The sequence below is a fragment of the Filicampus tigris genome, chromosome 13 (assembly GCF_054856515.1).
Source record: "Filicampus tigris isolate MCC_2025a chromosome 13, RoL_Ftig_1.0, whole genome shotgun sequence".
NCBI lineage: Eukaryota > Metazoa > Chordata > Actinopteri > Syngnathiformes > Syngnathidae > Filicampus > Filicampus tigris.
In genome coordinates, this window is record NC_141229.1 from 9,865,956 (window position 1) to 9,884,418 (window position 18,463).

Genomic DNA, 18,463 nt, shown 5'->3' on the forward strand with positions numbered 1-18,463 from the left:
AGGGTATCATTGATGACAAAGAGGAAATTTTTGTGATCACGATCATAGAACCATGAATATAATATAATAGGAATTAAAATATACTGTAATAAGAAGTGGGAAAGTACACATATCTCTGTCGTAACTGCTCAGTAAAAATATATTGCAGAAAGACTGGACAGCAAATTTTTACTTTCTTTAATCAGAAATGCAAATAAACCTTTCTACATGATTTTTTTGCGCTGATTACGAATCTGCCTTTGTTTTTTTTTTTACCTACCACATAAGGTTGTCATAATAATAATTAAAATTATATATTATAATTATAAGACAATTTCTGAAACGTCATAGCTGTAAATTGCAATGCATGGTTAAATCTGTATTGTGATAGCTTATATAAATAAAAATAAAAAAATCTCAAAAACATGATGTGCTAGAAAAAAAGTGACGATATTTTTTAAATCAGCATCAAAAATAGATTTAGGAACATATCTATGATTAAAATTTGCTGTTAACTACTGTATTTAAGGCGAGGAATGGAATGGCATCCGCACCTGAAAATAGGCTTAAGTTATAGGTTTCCACAAAATTAATTATTTTTAAGTTTGGCTGTTGTTAACTTCTTTTTTACACAGTGTGTCATTTTTTTAAAACTGTAACCTATAACATGACTCAGCTGCCATGATTTCCTACGGGAATCAACCAGTATCCACGAACAGATTGTGTTTAACTTCAACTGTAATTTAATTAGTCAGAATCATTTTATTTTACATTTTAAAAAATATACAGTATCTATTTCAGCTCCCCTTAGAACAGACAGGAGGGTCATCTATCAACTATGTATAAATGCAGACAAATATTAGTGTATTTTTTTTTCTTTACGGTGCACTGTCTGAATGTCTGAACATTGGAAGGAGCCATCTTACTGCTCAGGTTTGTCCAGCAGTTTGACCTCATCCTCTTTGGACGTCTCATAATGTTTCTTGATCCTGTCCAGCTCATCAGCAGTAGCCCTCTGTAATGAAAACACACACCATCTTACAGTAGATTGACAAACACAGAAACCTCTATATGCTAATAAATCTTGCAAAACCTTATTGGCAGCAATACAAACGGATTTGATATAAGCATTATACAATGACGTCACCCCTTTTTTATTTATTCATTTTTTTAACTTTAATGGACGTATCGGTACTTACATTTTCATATAAAGCTTCAATGGTTTCCAAATCCACGACAGAGTTATCCACAGCAAGAACAGCTGAAACAGTAAGCGCAGTATTAATTATAAACAGTGAGTCTAATAAATAAGTGAATGAGAGAAGATCTTGGCTGAAGCTTTCTGCCTTTTAAACTTTTCCAGAGCATCTACAAGAAGAGCAAACTTGTTTTTCTGACTAGTAACGGAAACTTAAAATTAAATGTTTATTTGTAGAAGACTATATAATCATATGACTGAGTCAATTCGGATTCAATTAAAGAGAGCAACGATTTAAAAACAAACATTGGCTCCAATTTAGTGATGTTGTTCCTGTAACTAGGCTTACAGCAATGGCCAAAGCATCTTTTCATTACAATGTATGTAAGTTACAGCATGTACTTCATTTCCAAAACAAATTTCGCTTCATCTTCATCGTGTGCGCTTCACGTAAATATAGATGACAGCACTGAAAGGGAAAGTAACTCCTGCTCTGTGTCTGGGAGGTGTCACCGCTTTATGGCTTAGTGTGGGAGGAGGGGCACAGGGATGGCTCCCTCCCTGCTGGATCATCTGACACACGTCTGGTTGGTGTGAGCCAAGCACAGTTGCTCACAACTCAAGCTCTAAAGTCCATCAATCACCAAAATGACCGTTTCGCAACAAATACAAGCGGTATTTCGGCATCGTCGCAGACCTACAACTTGCATACGTGTCAGTTGGTGGGGAAAATATGACGTTTGATCATTTTCTCTTACACTATCATACAATATCAATACAACAGCATAGCGTATCGATATTGCAGTGTATATGTATACAGAGTTCGGAATCGGGTGCGTAAATTCACCATTAAACTATAAAGTGTAGTTTACAGTTTTCACTGTTCAGTAAAATATAAATGAAATGCTTTGATAATATTGTGGAGATGAACAATTACAATGCCACTGAGTGTTAAAAGCTGAGAGAAGCACACACAGGTGGCTCTCAAATGATTTGTTCTTGTGTCTACTACCTATTATGTGTAAATCCACCTCCCACTGGCAAATCTGCTAACTATTCTCTGTTGAGTTTTTATATTGCAATGTTATTTCGACCAAAAAGACAACAATCCATGCCAGTTATTGCCAGTTATAGATATTGCGAATTGTACTGAGTGTTTATCAACGAGTGGAGATGCAGACATATGTTCATAGATATACAAGCATATGCATACATGTGTATCGTTGCTGTCCTGTGAAAAACACTAGTGTCCATTTTTTTTCAATTTTCTTATTTTTACCTGAACGGTGTTTCCGCATCACAGACATCGCCTTAACGTGAAATTGTTGGGTTTTTTTCCCCCAAAATCGGACACAAGGGTTTTTCACGTATACATACTGAAATATACATGGTGGCCAGGGCAGTGTGACGTGAAGTAACCAGGAAAAAGAATCACAGCAAATCCGTTGATCTATTCTATCTATTTCCGTTGTTATGAAAAATGAATCACCTCAAATTTATCATCAGCGCTATTGGAAGAGAAATGCAGTTGGAATTTCCTTTTTTCCCCCTTCATATTACACTACAGGCTTGAACGCAGACTGGCAAATGCTGGTCCAAATGCTTCTCCGTTAACACTACACAGACCTCCTCTTTTCAATCACGCACTGCTTCCAGCTAACAAGGTAATACGCTGAATTCTGGTTCCCAGCTGCCGCGCTTGCAGTGAGGCTGTCAATGTGGTCGCCATGTCTGGTTCAGAGGGAGCGCTGGAGGTCCATTTCCTACATCTTATTAGAGTGGATTATTCAGTCCCTCAGCCATGCAGCCGTCAATCACACACCAAAGGGGGGCCGGCTCCAGTGTGCATGGCAAAGCTCTGATCCGAGGGGAGCCGGATATCTCTCCACGGCGACAGATCAAAGCTTGCCTGCCACCCAACTCACACCCTCTCCTTCCACTTTTCACTCATCGGCTTAGGTGAGGAAGTGTGTGTGTGTGTGCGTGAATACGTATTTGTGTGCATGTTTACAGGGGGGCTGAGGTGTTGCGTGTGGGAGACCCTCCTATCGCTCTTGAACCATGGTGGCCTTTGAGGTCCCCCAGTCACTCCGACGGGTGCAGTTCAGCCCTTCTCCTTAACTAACGGGCTGTCTTCTGTTCTTCAACAAGATAATCCATGAATTCAAATTAATGATCCTCTGAGTTTCTCTCATGCTGTTGGTGTTTACGTCGCCATTTCGCACAAACGAGTGACGCTGCCAGTTTGGCATGAACAAAACATAACCCTCATTTTTTTTTTTTCTTTCTTGCTTCCCTTCCGAAAAAGGCCAACTGTGTTGAAATGCGGATTTCAATCCGTCAACAAAATGACTCGTCAAGTCATGTAGTTCAAGTCTAAGTCAAGTCGAATCGCTTAGATACCAAGTCCCAAGTCAAGACGTTCCCAAGTTTTTGGCAAGCTGCAAGTCCTAAAAGCAACAACTTGAGTCTGACTCACATCAAGTCAAATGACTCGTGTCCCCAATCTCTGGAAAGCGGTCCAACGGAGAGGGCAACCTGGTTGCATGTGTGGCTTTCTTTGCTTGTGTTTTATGTGGTATCTTACTTTCTGCTAACTGTTGAAGGTGGTTTTGTTCATGCTTAGATCATTAGCGGGGTGTCAGTCCCATTAGGCTTGTGGAAACCGTCACTGGGTACAATAAACAGATCTGCTGGCCACGTGCTCAGACTAGCAGGCGGCAAGCACTCTCCGCTAGAATCCCAGGACAGGACCCATTCCCGGCCCATCTAACGCTGTCCCCAACGAACTGCTTTATGTGTTTACATGCACGCCGGCATTTTCCACAAACGAGCCACTAAGCATGCGGTCAAACTATGTAGTTCTTCAATTGAGGCAGACGGCTTTCTGATTATAAACAGTGAAGAAGGGATCGGAGCTAGACTGGTATGTCTGCTTTCATGCCAGTGGTGCTGTCTCACATTTTGAGAAATCGAGGCATTTTCTTTCCCATCATGGAAACTGGAAAAAAAAATCATCCACATTCCACTTGAAAGGGAAACATATACTAAAACGGGTCTCTAGTTACAAATTAGAAGCTGTATGTAGGAAAAATGTAGGAAATTATTCTGCGCTACTGAGCTCCCAGTTTATCACAAAAAATACGTCATCTGCATTTCATCAAGAGCCCTTCCCAGTTTGTTGGTCAATGGAAACATTGTAAAGTCTGGTTATTGATTCAAAACATGGCATCTAAATGTGATCTCCTTGCTTGAGGCAGAACAAATGATTGTAGACATGCTGATAGCAGGAAATGTTTTTCACCTTGCTGAATGTCTTTCATTTCCAGATGCAGGCTTGATATAAGGATGCCGACAGCTTGTGAACGCTTCCCATCCAGCAGCTTGATTATCTGGAGAGAAACCAAAATTCCTTGCTATTGTTAGACAGACCAGAGCATTGCTATGTCCTGTATCGCATCTACTTGTGCAACGTTGTTCTGGTTCTTTCGGATAACAGGATATTGACAGTTTATTAGGATGGGGCAACGTAACTGATATAGATATAAAGCAAAAGAACCTTTCAAGGAGAAACTAATGACTAAAAGGTCTGCAGTGGGTGACAGTGGTAAGACAGAGAGACTAAGTGGGTCGAAGTGCTGGGAATCATATGGACTGACCCAAAAAAATGACAATTATCACGAGCCATCACCGTGACACAACCATCTGAGAAATGCGGCGCACGCACGTGCATACCTGCATGGAAGGACGGTGTCAAAAACGGGAAAAGCACCTTCTCCGGCTCAACAGAGTACATGTGAGATATCATCAAAAAATATCAAGTGAAAGAACAAAGGCATCAGTGGCACCATAAAAGGACAGTCTAGAAGAGCGAGGCAACAAGAAGCAGTTTTTTTTTTTTTTCTTTATAACAAACTATAAATTCACAGGATTTTTATTTGTGCCTACACATGGTCACAATTACTTATGACTGAATTAGCCGTAAAGCCAAAGAGAGTTTTGGAAAGGTAAGGCCCTGCTCTAAAAGTTAATGTGTCGGGCTTCTTCATTAGGTATTATGGTGTTGTCGGCTACTGGGCTGTCCAGTGGGAGCTGGCGTGTAGAAGCCTTAGAAGTGGGTATTGCATTACAGGGCGTTAGTGGGTGCCATGCTGCTTCCAGCTCTATTACCTGGATCACTGGGGATCTCCCACTCTGGGGACACGGGACGGCTGAGTACCAGGCTTTCCTCAACACCTCTAATTAACCACTTTGGATGGGCCACACTTAAAGCGGCCCAGGAGCCGTTCCCTCTCACTGTGGCTGCAGAAACTTGCCAATTAGCCCAAACTGTTAAGCTAATGAGAAAAGACAAGTGATGCTGGATGTTTGGTCTCATTCATAGAAGCTTAGCAAAGGGATAAGGCGACGAGTCCGATGCTGATGCTAGGACAGGGAGACATCAGTAGCAAACGTCTCCCTCCTGTGGAACAAAGGGGAACTGTTAATCTTCACGGGAGGGGGGCGGGCGGTCGGGGGGCTGGGGGCCCTTTGGCACTCTGAAGAAAAGCCAAATAAGTTTGAAGAGAAAAGGCAAAGTCGCTATTAAAATGAAACGAGACACCAGCTAATGCTTTCGTCACCATGTGAAATCAATAAGTGAACTGCTTTGATAGTGCTTCTGATATTTTGTGACCTACTTTTGGCGATTGAGTGAAATCCGAAATGAGCACAATAGAGTAATTACAACCTGATCTGACAGGCTTTGATAGATATGCACATCAAGGCATAATATGTTTCCCCATATTACAAAATAAACAAAAGCAGATTTTAACCAAAAAAGCTCATCTACTTCATAATTTATTTCAAATTGGACTCATATCATTTTCAAGTTCTCCTCTTTATGAATGTTGACACATTTTATGGTTTGAGAACTTTGACTGAAGAATTATGCTGTGCAAGACAAAACAACGAGCTTAGTTAAACAATAGTGTCAATCTAGAATTACACACTTGCTGTAAAAATGTATAAAATGACACAAATGGCATGCATTGGTTACTGTTTTAACTTATAACATCAATCTGCAGATAAGTGATTCAAATGCATTTTGGACAAGTTTATTCTCTGCTTGATTTCAGCAGGTGAAACTGGCAGTCTGCAGAGAAGGTGATGATGTCGATAATGTGTAAATTCTTCCCAAAATGTGATGTAAATATCCTTGGAAGAATGCTTCATAAAAAACATTATAGACAATATGGGACGTTGCGCACAAAATTACAGACAAACCTAAATGTCCAAGGAAACGAACTTCCTTGGCAGAGGTAACGATCGAAGAAGAAAGTGGGAGAAGAAGCAGGTGGCTGACATTACTGACGGTGGGAAGAATCAAGCAGTTTCAATTTGCACGGCCGAGCAGCACTGGCGACCGTCTGCCTGACTATCTGTCTGTTATCACCCAGGCAGCAATAACAAGCGTCTCATCAATAACCACCTTGATAAACTCAACAAACCCCAGTCTCACCCGGTGGTGTTCATCTTACACCCACTCCCAAATGTGTCTTCAATATACGCACCATGACTACGCATAACTCATTCCCATACAGCACTTAAAAGCTGCTCCTTTGTGTAAGGAGACCCGTAATCCATAAAGGTTGATACGCGTTTGAATTATACGGGTGGAGGAAATTGCCGTTTTGTTTGACCTCGTTTGATTGATTGGGCGATCTCTTCCTCTCGTTGTCATCATTCAATCAAGACCACACTGACATGCAAAGTGTTTGCTCACACCCTTTCCAAATTCTATACTGCCAGTGGAGTGAAGCCACATGCCTGCAATTACACATAGCCGCTGTCCGCTCTGGCAAAAAAAAAAAAAAAAAAAGCTCTCGTCCGCGTCGGCTACTCTGCTTTGATATGCGAATCAGCACACAGAAAAAGGCTCCAGAATAAACAAGAGCTTTGATTTTTTTTTTCTTTTCTGTGGCACACATGAAAAAGATTATCACTCATGGAGGCATCAGCTACATCCCCCAACGTTACACTTCTGCTGTGTGGAGTTGTTGGGGATCAGTGAAGTGAATCATATGCATAATGTACGAATACATTCCAGTCCCCCCACTCGTCTCCTCTGACTGTATTGAGGCCCTGGGCTGTGGGGATAACGTGATCTGGCAACACTTTTGGAGCAAGTGCATAACATGCCCAAAGACATGCTACCATCATGCATGCGTGCGTGCGCGCATGCACACACCCACACCCACGCACACACACTCCTTAAAGCAGAAGTTAACCCAGACATATTTTTTTTAAGAATATGTTCTATGCAGGCCCACTAGTTCAAACATGGCTTTCTGATTAATATTGTGTGTGGAATATGAGTTTAGCAGCAAAATCCACCCATTTTTAGCCTTCTCCGGGGACGGCCATTTTGTCACTTCTGTCGACTGAAAATGACAACACAGATGCTCAGGGCTCAGAAAATGACCAATCATGGCTCAGATTCAGAAAACAGGTGAGCTGTGATTGGTCATTGATCAGCCCTGAGCAACTTCAATGTAATTTTTGGTTGACAAAAGTGACAAAATGACCGCCCCCAGAGATGGCTTAAAAGGGTTGGATTATGTTGCTCAACTCATATTCCACAAAAGCAATAATAATCAGAATGCCGTGTTTCAACTACTGGGCTTGCATAGGACATATTTTTGAAAAAAATGTGTTTGGGTTGACTTCCGCTTTAATTAATGATTTACCTAATTCATTTGTTCCTCTAAAATCTTAATTTTTCATCTTATAAGGCATACTGTTCTAGGCTAATAATGACAGGAGAACCATTAAATATAGTTCCTTGAGAAATGCGAGTCATCAAAGCTCTAGTTGGACAACAAGAGAAAAGATGGAGCTGAAAATGAGCATCATGGGTCCTCTTAAAGTTAATGTGTTATTTTTCACAGAAATCTTTCAGATTGGTGTGCCAGCAAAGTTTCCAAGAGTTGGGTCAGACTTCTTCTAAGCTGATGTCAGCCCCGACAGGAGACAGTTGGACGCATTTGTGTCTGGTTGTGGCTGCCTTTGCTGGATCAAATGCTTTTGCCACTTTAAGAGTGACCAGACTGAATGGGGTGATTTGAGGATGGAGACCAAGGACACCATTACAGACACATACACGTACGCATGCATGCACACATTGCGGCCCTGTGGACCCGCGTGGAGCCTTGACAAATTGATCAGAATAAGGGATGTGTATAGATTTAGAGGGGACAGTCTTCTCGGACGCCACAGTCAGGACCACAAGGCGGCCAACATGCTGACAGGGCAATTGCAACAGCAGATGTTCAGAACTGCAACATCGGACAGGATGTTTAAAGCATTAAGCGGTTAGGTGAAGGGTGAATTCAGTGGAACCTCTTAAGTCGAATACAATACAATTTGAAATTCCATCAAATGTTTGTGGAAATACACTTGCAACTTCACACAAAGTACAGTGGTGCCTTGAGATACACCACCGTGGTGCACCAGTTTATTGACCTACCTACCTACAACCAAGCCACCACCAATCCATGTTGGACAAAATCAATTCTTACCAGACCTCAGTTAAGCAAGCATCAATTAATAAACAATTGCTTTTGTTGTGTGCCAACTTTAACAAGAGGTGCTGGAGAAGAACCTCTTAGAGAAGAATACACACATTCAAAGCAGAAGACTCCAGCATTAATGCAGCGTATATCAAAGTGTGCTGTGTGTACCACTAGTAGTACGTGGGCTCCCTCTAGCGGTATGTGAAAGAATTACTGAATTAATTTGGTTTCAATTTTGCATAACATAACAGCAGCTTTAACTTATCTTTAATTCGGTAGAGTACTGATAGCATAATTTGGTATTTAAAGTTCACAATTTTTAAGCACATTACATTTGCATCCAACCTTTAAGAGCATTTGTTTATAAAGATTTATTTAGGATTGTTTGGGTCTTTTTTTCATTTTTTTTTATGTACAATACATTTTAATTCAATCTTACGTAAGCACAGTTTTTGTCTGTCTTTTTTATGGGCAGTATTAACGTTAAAATTGTGTATAATATAACAGTTGCAAACAATAATATTAAACTGAACTTTTTTGAAACAAAAACAACAACAACTCTACTACGCTCCTGTATTTTAATGTTTGTCATTATGGTGGTACTTGAAGAACTATGTTTTTGTACTGGTATAAAACATTAGAGAACTACTGACTTAAACCACTGGCTGTACAGTTAATAAACGTTTTTATGATGTTTGATCTGGATTTTTTTCTGTTTCTGTATTACCTATTTGAGGTGCAGAGGAACAGATTTTATTCCGCCTCGGAGGTTACGGCATAAACATGGAGCAAGAGCTAAATGTAATTTTGGAGTTTTCATTCAAAATCTTGTCCTATATGGAAAAACTGTGTATTTCATAGTCTCCTACAATGAATATACAAAGGAGTGAACTCATAACCCTAAATTGTGTGTTTGCCCAATGCAATAACTAACAAATACAAACGGCAGTCTGGAGGAGGGCCATCATTTTTTTTCTGTTTCACGTGTTATTTCTATCTTTAATTCATGACCAAAGATGACAGAGGACAAGGGCCTAGCATAAGCAAAGCAAGATAAGAGCATTAAAAAAAAACACAAAAAAAACACCTTGATGCTGGTGCATTGAGCAAGATGCAACCATTTGTAATTTCCAGGAATGAATAAAAGCAAAAAAGTAAGTGGCTATAAAGTAAATCTACCTTCTTTGTTTTGGCTTTCTTCTCGTACGTGTCTGACAGCGGTTTCTTCAATGGCTGAGTTGTGGCCTTGGAGAAAAGATCTTCAAACTCTTTCGGATCAATGATGTCTGGCTCCTCTAGAGAGCCCCACAAAGTGTTGTTGCTGAAAAACAAAACATTTGCAGCAATTATACGAAGGCTCAGATTCAACTTCCTCAGCAGGAATTGTGTGCTGTATTTGTGGAAGATTACAAAGGTTTACTGTACATACCCACTTTTTTTTTACATTTTCACTGTCAAACCAAAAACATGGATGAAAACCTTCTGAACCAGACTGTACTCTGTGCCTTAAAAAGCACCGGTTATGCCCTAGGTGATAAATAACCAAACATTGATGCAAGCTTGTTTGTGTCCTGATGGAACATTTCCAACAAATGAACTACAATGAATTCAGAAGTTGCTGAGTAACATGGATAATAAAAACAAACAGATGTAGAAACAAGCACATGAGCTGTTTAAATTCAAGAGGATGTTTAACTCTCGGCTGTTACCAACACACCAGGCATCTGCTAGCCCTCCTAAATTGTGGTAATCAAATCAAGAGACAATACTTTCGGGTCCAAAAATGACTTAAAACACTACATTGTAGTTTACAATGGAATTATCTATTAGCCTTTTACTACAGCAAGTTCAAGTTTAAAGTAGAAGTCAACCCAAACATATTTTTTTCAAGAAAATGTTCCCAGCAGGCCCACTAGTTGAAACACGGCATTCTGATTAATTTTGCGTTTGTGGAATATAAGTTAAGCAGCAAAATGCACTCGTTTTTAGCCATTTCTGGGGGCGGCCATTTTTGTCTTCTGTCGACTGAAAATGACATCACAACTGCTCACAACGACTAATCACGGCTGACCTGTTTTCTGAATGTGAGCCATGATTTGTTGATGTGAGCAGTTGTGATGTCATTTTCAGTCAACAGAACACAAAACACAGAGACAAACATCCGCACTCACAATCACACCTAGGGGCAATTTAGAGCGATCAATTAACCTGCCATGCATGTTTTTTTTGGAATGTGGGAGGAAACCGGAGTACCCGGAGAAAACCCACACAGGCACGGGGAAAACATGCAAACTCCACACAGGGAGGCCGGAGCCGGGATCGAACCCACGACCTCTGAACTGTGAGGCGGACGTGCTAACCAGTCGCGCACCGTGCCGCCCTGCATCGAACATATTCTTGAAAAAAAAAAATGTTTTCGCTTTAGCTAAACATAAAATAAGACATTTGGATTTTTTTCTTTGGTATATTATATATGTGGGTAACAGTTCTTCATATAGCATTACAATTTACAGCACTGGAAAAGCAATCCAATCTAAAAAAAAAAGCCCAGTTGTAAGAAGCATGCATTTTTGCATAAAAGTGACAAAAAAGGTTCAGAACTGGAATCACAAAAAAAATATTCCAAATCCAAACCACAAATGTTCCCACTTGGAAGCAATCCTCTTGGAGTCTGCCACCTTTTTACACTTTCTGGTGAGCAGGCCAGCGTTGTCATGGTGAACCAGCCACGAGATTTACTGCCACAACTCAAGCCTCTTCTCGCGCACTGAATGAAGCAAACACTGCTGGATCTCTTTGTAGACATGCTGGTCTGCAAAGATGGTTGTCTTTTGCAACATTGAACATTGAAACTCATAGTTTGCGCTTTTGAGTTGAAATACATCTTTTACGACAACAGTTACTTTACGCCTTGTATGTGCAATATAATTGACCACATTAATGTGCCAAATTCAGACTGCCAGAGCCATACAGTTTATTCTGCTGTTACAACTGACACATATTTACTGTTGTTGGCTGAATTGGAGAGTAAAAAAAATAAGCGAGGGATACTGGCAGTTTTATACATGAAGTCAATCTTATAACAAATAGGAGCCTATGTGGACAAAATCATACAGAATCTCCTCCTCATGCTGGACATGAGCTTGGTCACAACAGTGCCGTGGAATGGCATTCCACTGCTCAACCAGAAAAGTTGCTCGTCAACAAACGTGGTCCACAATAACACAAACAAGACACCCAAGATAATCCAATAAGTTGGGTTGAGGTCATGATTGTTGGCATTTGTTTCTCCACTCCAAAATTCTGGAAGTAGTCTAAACACCACCCTGTGGGGGGCGAATGTTGCCGTCTTGGAGGACTGACTTCCAGACTGTGGTGATATGAGATAGCCTCTGGTTGCTGACTCTCATCTTAAAATCTCTCAGCATTTAGACTGCCTTCAATGAAGCATACCTCCTTTTTCCAGTATGTGGCCAGGCTCACGAAACTAGAAGCATGGGGAGGAGGTGCCATTCTCTTGTGGCTTCCTGACTTTTCATTAATACGATCAAATTGTTGTTTCTTAGTCCTACCTTGTTACTGATCAGAATTCAGTCAACCAACCCATGAGAGAACCACAAACAAGAGAATGAAAAGGAGAATAAGCCTTTTTAGGCAGTGAAGATTGGGCACACTTTACATGGCTGTTGTCACAAACCACTGTAACTGAATACATTCCGGATCATTAGCTGTTTTGCCAATCCCAAACAATTCCAGCACTTCTAGAAAATCTGTTAAATATTCTCATTCGCCAGGGGCAGAGCGATATTGCGGCCCTGGCCACACCTTGTCACTCTCTGGCCACCGCCAGACCTTGGGGAAAATGTTTAAAGGTATTTATATCAACTTCATATTGAAAGAATAAATATACAATTGAACTGAATAAAAACTAAAATAATCTGCTTAAGTAAAGGACACCTACTTCTTATAATCAACGTCAATTATTCTCACCCCTTAGCAAGTAACTAACATGGCCGAGACGTCATTGTTTATCATACCATCCACAGTCATACCATCCACCCATCTTGCACACACACACACACACGCACACGCACGCACATTACAAACACGAACAAACCTAAGTAAAAAGTAAAAAATGTTTAGAATTGTGAAGAATGAAGAGATTTTTGTGTCATTGAGGTTTTTATATATGATTTAAATGAATGAGCCATTGATCGCAGTATGCAAAATGGCATCAGCCATCAGTGACAATTGATCATTCTGATTGGCTGTTAGCTAGCGAATCAGTGCTTGAGATAGAAGTAGACCACGACATACCGGTAGTACACAAAGGCAAGGCAACGACAAAGAAAATGGCCAAATGTTGCTTTTTTCTTTTCCCTGCTTGATTATGAGTGTGATGGACATTGTTCTGGACATATGTGAATTTTAATTCATGAAACCTTGACTGTGGTTGGCATGATAAAGACTGATGAATGCACGCATGGCTACCCCTCACTGAGGTGTTGTGTCACCCTGGCGAAGCCACTGAATAATTTCTGGATATGCTCCTGTGACTCACAGAGAGGGAAGAAGAAAAAGCACTCCATTCAGTCAGTCAGCGTACTTAACTCTCTTGAGGTGAGCCGTGATCGGTCGTGATCTGAGCCCTGAGCAACTTTAATGTCATCTTCAGTTGACAGAAGTGACAAAATGGCCGCCCCCTGAGCTAGCCAAAAAAAAAAAAATTGTTTGGGTTGACGTTTCTACTTTAAAGCTCACAAGAACTGCTAATTGCACAAAATTAGGGTTGAGTCTGACTGACCAACTGCCAAGACGATATTATCCCCAAATCTGCCGCTTTCACACAAAGTTCTGAGACTGGATCCTATAAAGTCTTTAAATTCCAAAGGCAACTCCATTACCAAGTAGACTCAATTAAAGTGCGGTTCTCCTTTGTTCAGTTGTCTGTCGTGTAAGTTGCCAGCTAAGATTTGTGCTTTGGTTCACATTTGAGGATCTGGCAACATTTCAAACTGCACACTCTTCATAACATCACACTATTACAAAAGATCACACAGCTGATCCAGTTATAGTTAAACCCTTTTAATCCCCCCTTAACTGGACCCTTTATGGTTAAATTTATAGCTGCTGCTGTGGTGCCTGGTCCGGTGAGAATGCACGGACCAAAACTCAGCTTCCCCCAACTAATCCAGCCATGGAAATACAAGGTCATAAAGTTGAACACCTGGCACTCATGAGGCAGCAACCACAACCGCAGTAAATGGGCTGGATAATCCACTTAGAAATACAGTCTCTGGAGTGCACGGGAATGGTACTGAGCCGAACAATTCTTAGTGCTGAACAGACCCCACTTGACCAAGTTAAATGTACATACTAGAATTCACTAATTGCAATTTTAATCGTTCAAAAAAGATGGGAAATCATGAGTAAAAATAAAGTTATCCTTCTACTGAAAATATTGAGGTCTGCGTTAAAGTTTTCAAACTCAAGGCCTGGGGGCCAGATGCAGCCCGCCACATCATTTTGTGTGGCCCGTGAAAGCAAATGATGTGCATCGACTTCATGTTTCCTACTAAAATACCAAAAATACAAATTGTCTTCACTATTAAAAACGTTAAGATATTGCAAGCATTTTTGTTACCAATCCCCCAATAACATTTGATCAATCAGTTATTACTGGTCTCTGATTTCAAAAGTAGATATTCATCAATTTGCTGTGCATATGTAACATGAGGTGATCTTACATTTGGGTTCAGTCATAACGGTCCTCCGAAACTACGAAGTGGCCAGTGACACCCATGGTCTACTGCAGGGGTGGCCAAGTCCGGTCCTCAAGAGCCACAATCCAGCCTGCTTTAGGTTTATCCCTACGGCTACACACCTGTTTCAAATGATCAGCTCATCAGCAAGATTTGCAAAAGCCTGATAATGAGCCTGATGATTTGAATCAGGTGTGTTGCCGTAGGGATAAACCTCAAGAAAACGGGCAGGATTGCGGCTCTAGAGGAGAGGACTTGGCTACCCCTGGTCGACTGTATCCATTTAAAAGTTACCAATACACACACAAAAAAAACACTGGGTCATTTTCCTAACCCACTTGCTAGAAAGCTGTGGATTTTGAGCAGATTGGGTTACTTTTACCCAAGGTTGGGTTCATACTTTTGAACCAGCAGATTGGATTGTGGACTGAATTTGTGTGAGCTGAAGAGCTAAAGCTGGATGTCATTTTGTGTTTTGAAGTTGAAGTAAATGTAATGTAACATTTTTAGAAAATGATGGTGATGGCTCAGTGCGTAACACGGCTGACTTGGATCAAGGTTCAAATCCTGGTCAGGGCTGACAGGCACCCACGGAAAATGAATGGGTTATGTCAGGAAGGGCATCCAATGTTAAAACTGCCAAATATCATGTGAGTCACATGCTGTGGTGAATTGATAGGGGGGGAAATGACTTTTTCTTCTTCTTGAAATTGTTGCTAATAGTAATAGTTTTAGGCCAACGTGCTAGGTCAAATCCTCAACCCAATGCACTGGAAATAAATAACCCAGTATTGGCTCAGTCCCTTCTGGACCCAGTGCTAGGTTAGCTATTTCACCCAATTTGGGTTACTTTTGACCCATCAATTTTAAGAGTGTATGGTTCCTTGACCTAAAAAGAGCCACTACCTGTATAATCAATATACTTAGCATTGGTGTCCCATTATTTTATCAATACTGAGTGCAAAAATGCTGTTGTGGTTAAACACATTCATTCGTTACATACTTATCGTCATGTATTTGAATCCTGGTCCAATACAGAGGCTTCATGGGACAGGCGGGCTCAATAGCAGGCTTCCGAGGGGGCTTTTCGAAGAGTTTACTGAAACTGAACCCCCCCATGAGTGGAGGTGGCGGGGGGTTGCCGCCTGGAGGAGGGGGAGGAGGCGGAGGGCCTGCTCCAGGTAGACCAGGAGGGGGAAGCGGCGGGGGTGGCGGAGGGCCACCCCCGGCGACTAAAGGTGGTGGCGGTGGCGGTGCTCCAGTAATGCCTGGTAGCGGAGGTGGAGGGGGTGGCGGTGGTCCTGAGGGGCCTGGCAGGGGTTGCGGAGGTGGGGCTGGTCCACCAGGCTCTGAAGCTGTTTTAAGGCCCAAATTGAGTCCGATAGAGTCCATGTTAAGTTTTTTTGGAATGTTCTGGCTGGCTGTTTGAATGACACCGCCCGCCTCACCCTCTGGGCTCTTGATGAATGTTTCCCTGTCTGTCTGGATCCCCACAGTTCGGCAAGTTTTAGTTGTTGGGTCGTCTGCAGTCGACACAGCCACGTCTCGGGTCTGTCTGCCCTCCACATTGTAGGCCTTGTCTTTTTGCATCTTGGCAATGATGCCTTCAAGGTTTGATATCGAAATAGCATGCTCACCTCGAAGTTGGAAGATCTGAAGCTCAAAATCTGACTGCAAAAGCACAATAATGGATATTACAGTCATTTCATGTGTCAACTGAATCATTTTAATGATCTTGCATTGGATATAAATGATTGTTTCATAGGACTGCATACAACACGATCCTGATTTATTATCATTTTTATCTCTGTGTGCATCACACGGTGATAAATGACTTGCTCAGAGAAAATCTAGCAACTGAAAAGTCAGTTGACATTTCAAACAAGAAAAAAAAAAAAGGAACAACCAAAGCAAAGTATTGATTGGAAACAACAAGGAAATTGCTGGGCAATGAACCTTACACATGTTCCTTATTAACTTATTTCGCTTCGAAACAGTATGAGGCACGTTCCCACCCTTTGTTGTGGGCCGACTTCGGTACATGTTTCTCAGTCCCTGCATCAGTCTATTAAGGAGGGTACATTAAAGGCTTAAAACAGTCAGACTCAGAAAACCTTCCTGAGGCCAGATATTGCTCGAGAAAATTGCCAACGAGTCAATTCATAACTGTCTAACTTTATGAGAAGGTGCAAGGTAATTAGGTGACAATAAAGTTTAAAGATTCTGGTTAGTAGTGTTTGTTATTGACAGCTCCTTCTTCATGTGTCTTTTACTTATGATTTCATATCAATGTATATAAAATTTTAAAATATAAATATCAAACATATTTCAATCTTTCAAAATATCAAAGGTGTTAAAAGTGTTCCCACCAGTATGCTTCAACTATACAACTAGGGAACATTTCTTATGGTGACTTCACAGCACTCAAATGAGACACCATCAACACAATAGTTTCTATAATTGTGACAGTTGTCTCTTCTTATCAAACATTTACATGTAAATAAACCTGTATCAAACAACTGATCACATTTGTAAAATAATTTTGTGGTGGAATTTCGATTCTTTAACTATATTTTTTAAGTTGTTTTTCATTATACTACTTCTATTGTGAATCCAGTTTTGAATTAAAGGGGAACTTAACCCAAGATGTCAAAACTGTTAGATTTTAAATGTGCATATCAGCTGCTGTTGACTTAAAGTCTTGACTATGAAGTCTTTGTTCTAAAAAAAAAACAAAAAACGTTTTAGACATCACTACCTGCTTGTAGGGGGGCGCTGGGTGCCATTTTTAGGGCTTTTTATTCTCACAAGAGCGCAAAATTTCGAGAATGTGTCATACTAATTCCTGCCCGCTTTATTTACAGTGGCCCACTCGCGGTTTGACAACGATTCACATATTTACAGATTTTTTTTTCAATTTTTTCAAATATTTGGCAGATTTTGTTGTTTATTTTTGTTCCACCCCTCTACCCCATTGCCTTCTGTTTTTCATGGAAAACACGCATTGAATGTTTAGCAGCATTTTTGGAAGATTTTTCAGTTAAAATGCAGATTTTTCGCTATTGGATGGTGGGGGTGCACTGTACTAAGAAAACCATTAATTTAGTAAATAATTACCAACGACAAGTTATGTATTCTGTTTCATGACGTGAAGAAAACCTGCACGATAAACCCTGATCATAAACATCATGATCTACACTGCAAAGCGGCCAGTGTTAAAAGTTCGTGGAAGGTGTTAAAAACAGCATGTTGGTGTTGCATTAACACCAGTCAGTAATAAAATTGTCTGTATAATCTTAGATGTGACACTGATGCGTTGTTAAAATGGGGTATCACCTGGATTCGACCCTGATTGGTGTCTATTTCAAATTGAAACCACGCCCTTGCGTAATGATCGATGTTCACCGGTTAGAGTCGAGATAGTTTTCTCCTGAATCATTTTCCTCCTCAGTGGCAAGACATAGCCCCAATCCAGCCTGTTTGAAATATCTCCTTCCTCCAACACACCTGATTCAAATGATCAGGCTCATTATCAGGCTTCGGCAAAGCTTGCTGATAAGATGATGATTTGAATCAAGTGTGTTGGAGGAGGGAGACGTTTGAAACGGGTTGGATAGGAGCTCTCGAGGACCGGACTTGGGCACCCCTGCTGTAGAAGCAAATTATGGAGGGAGGTGTGTACCAGTACTCAGTGCTTGAACATTTCATGCTTACTTGGCGCCATCCTGTGTCTAGAATAGTTAAGTGCTGGTGTGTATATTTCCCATGATTTACTGTATATAGAGCAGATGCATATTTCTGAACAGTTTTACAAAGAGTTGTAGGTGGTTTGCCAGAATGTGACAAAACTTACATGCATTCGCTCCAAGTCTTCCTTGCATTCCCTCTTGAGCTGCAGGAGGGCAGCCTGGTGCTCTGAAAACAAGCACAGCACAATTCTCACTTGGATTAAATTTTGATGACACAACAAA

The 18,463-nt window shown here is 40.9% G+C and overlaps 1 protein-coding gene across 2 annotated transcripts in view; it reads right to left on the reverse strand.

Moving 5' to 3' along the window:
- LOC147137520 (formin-like) overlaps positions 1–18,463 on the reverse strand; it is a 57,130-nt gene that overhangs the window by 24,452 nt on the left and 14,215 nt on the right. For both annotated transcript variants that reach the window (XM_086048837.1, XM_086048838.1), the window contains 6 exons: positions 18,346–18,407; positions 15,496–16,163; positions 9,910–10,051; positions 4,482–4,569; positions 1,179–1,240; positions 906–994 (listed from right to left, as the gene is read on the reverse strand). In XM_086048837.1, the coding sequence (XP_085904963.1) occupies positions 906–994; positions 1,179–1,240; positions 4,482–4,569; positions 9,910–10,051; positions 15,496–16,163; positions 18,346–18,407 (1,111 nt within the window). The remainder of the gene's footprint in view (positions 1–905; positions 995–1,178; positions 1,241–4,481; positions 4,570–9,909; positions 10,052–15,495; positions 16,164–18,345; positions 18,408–18,463) is intronic.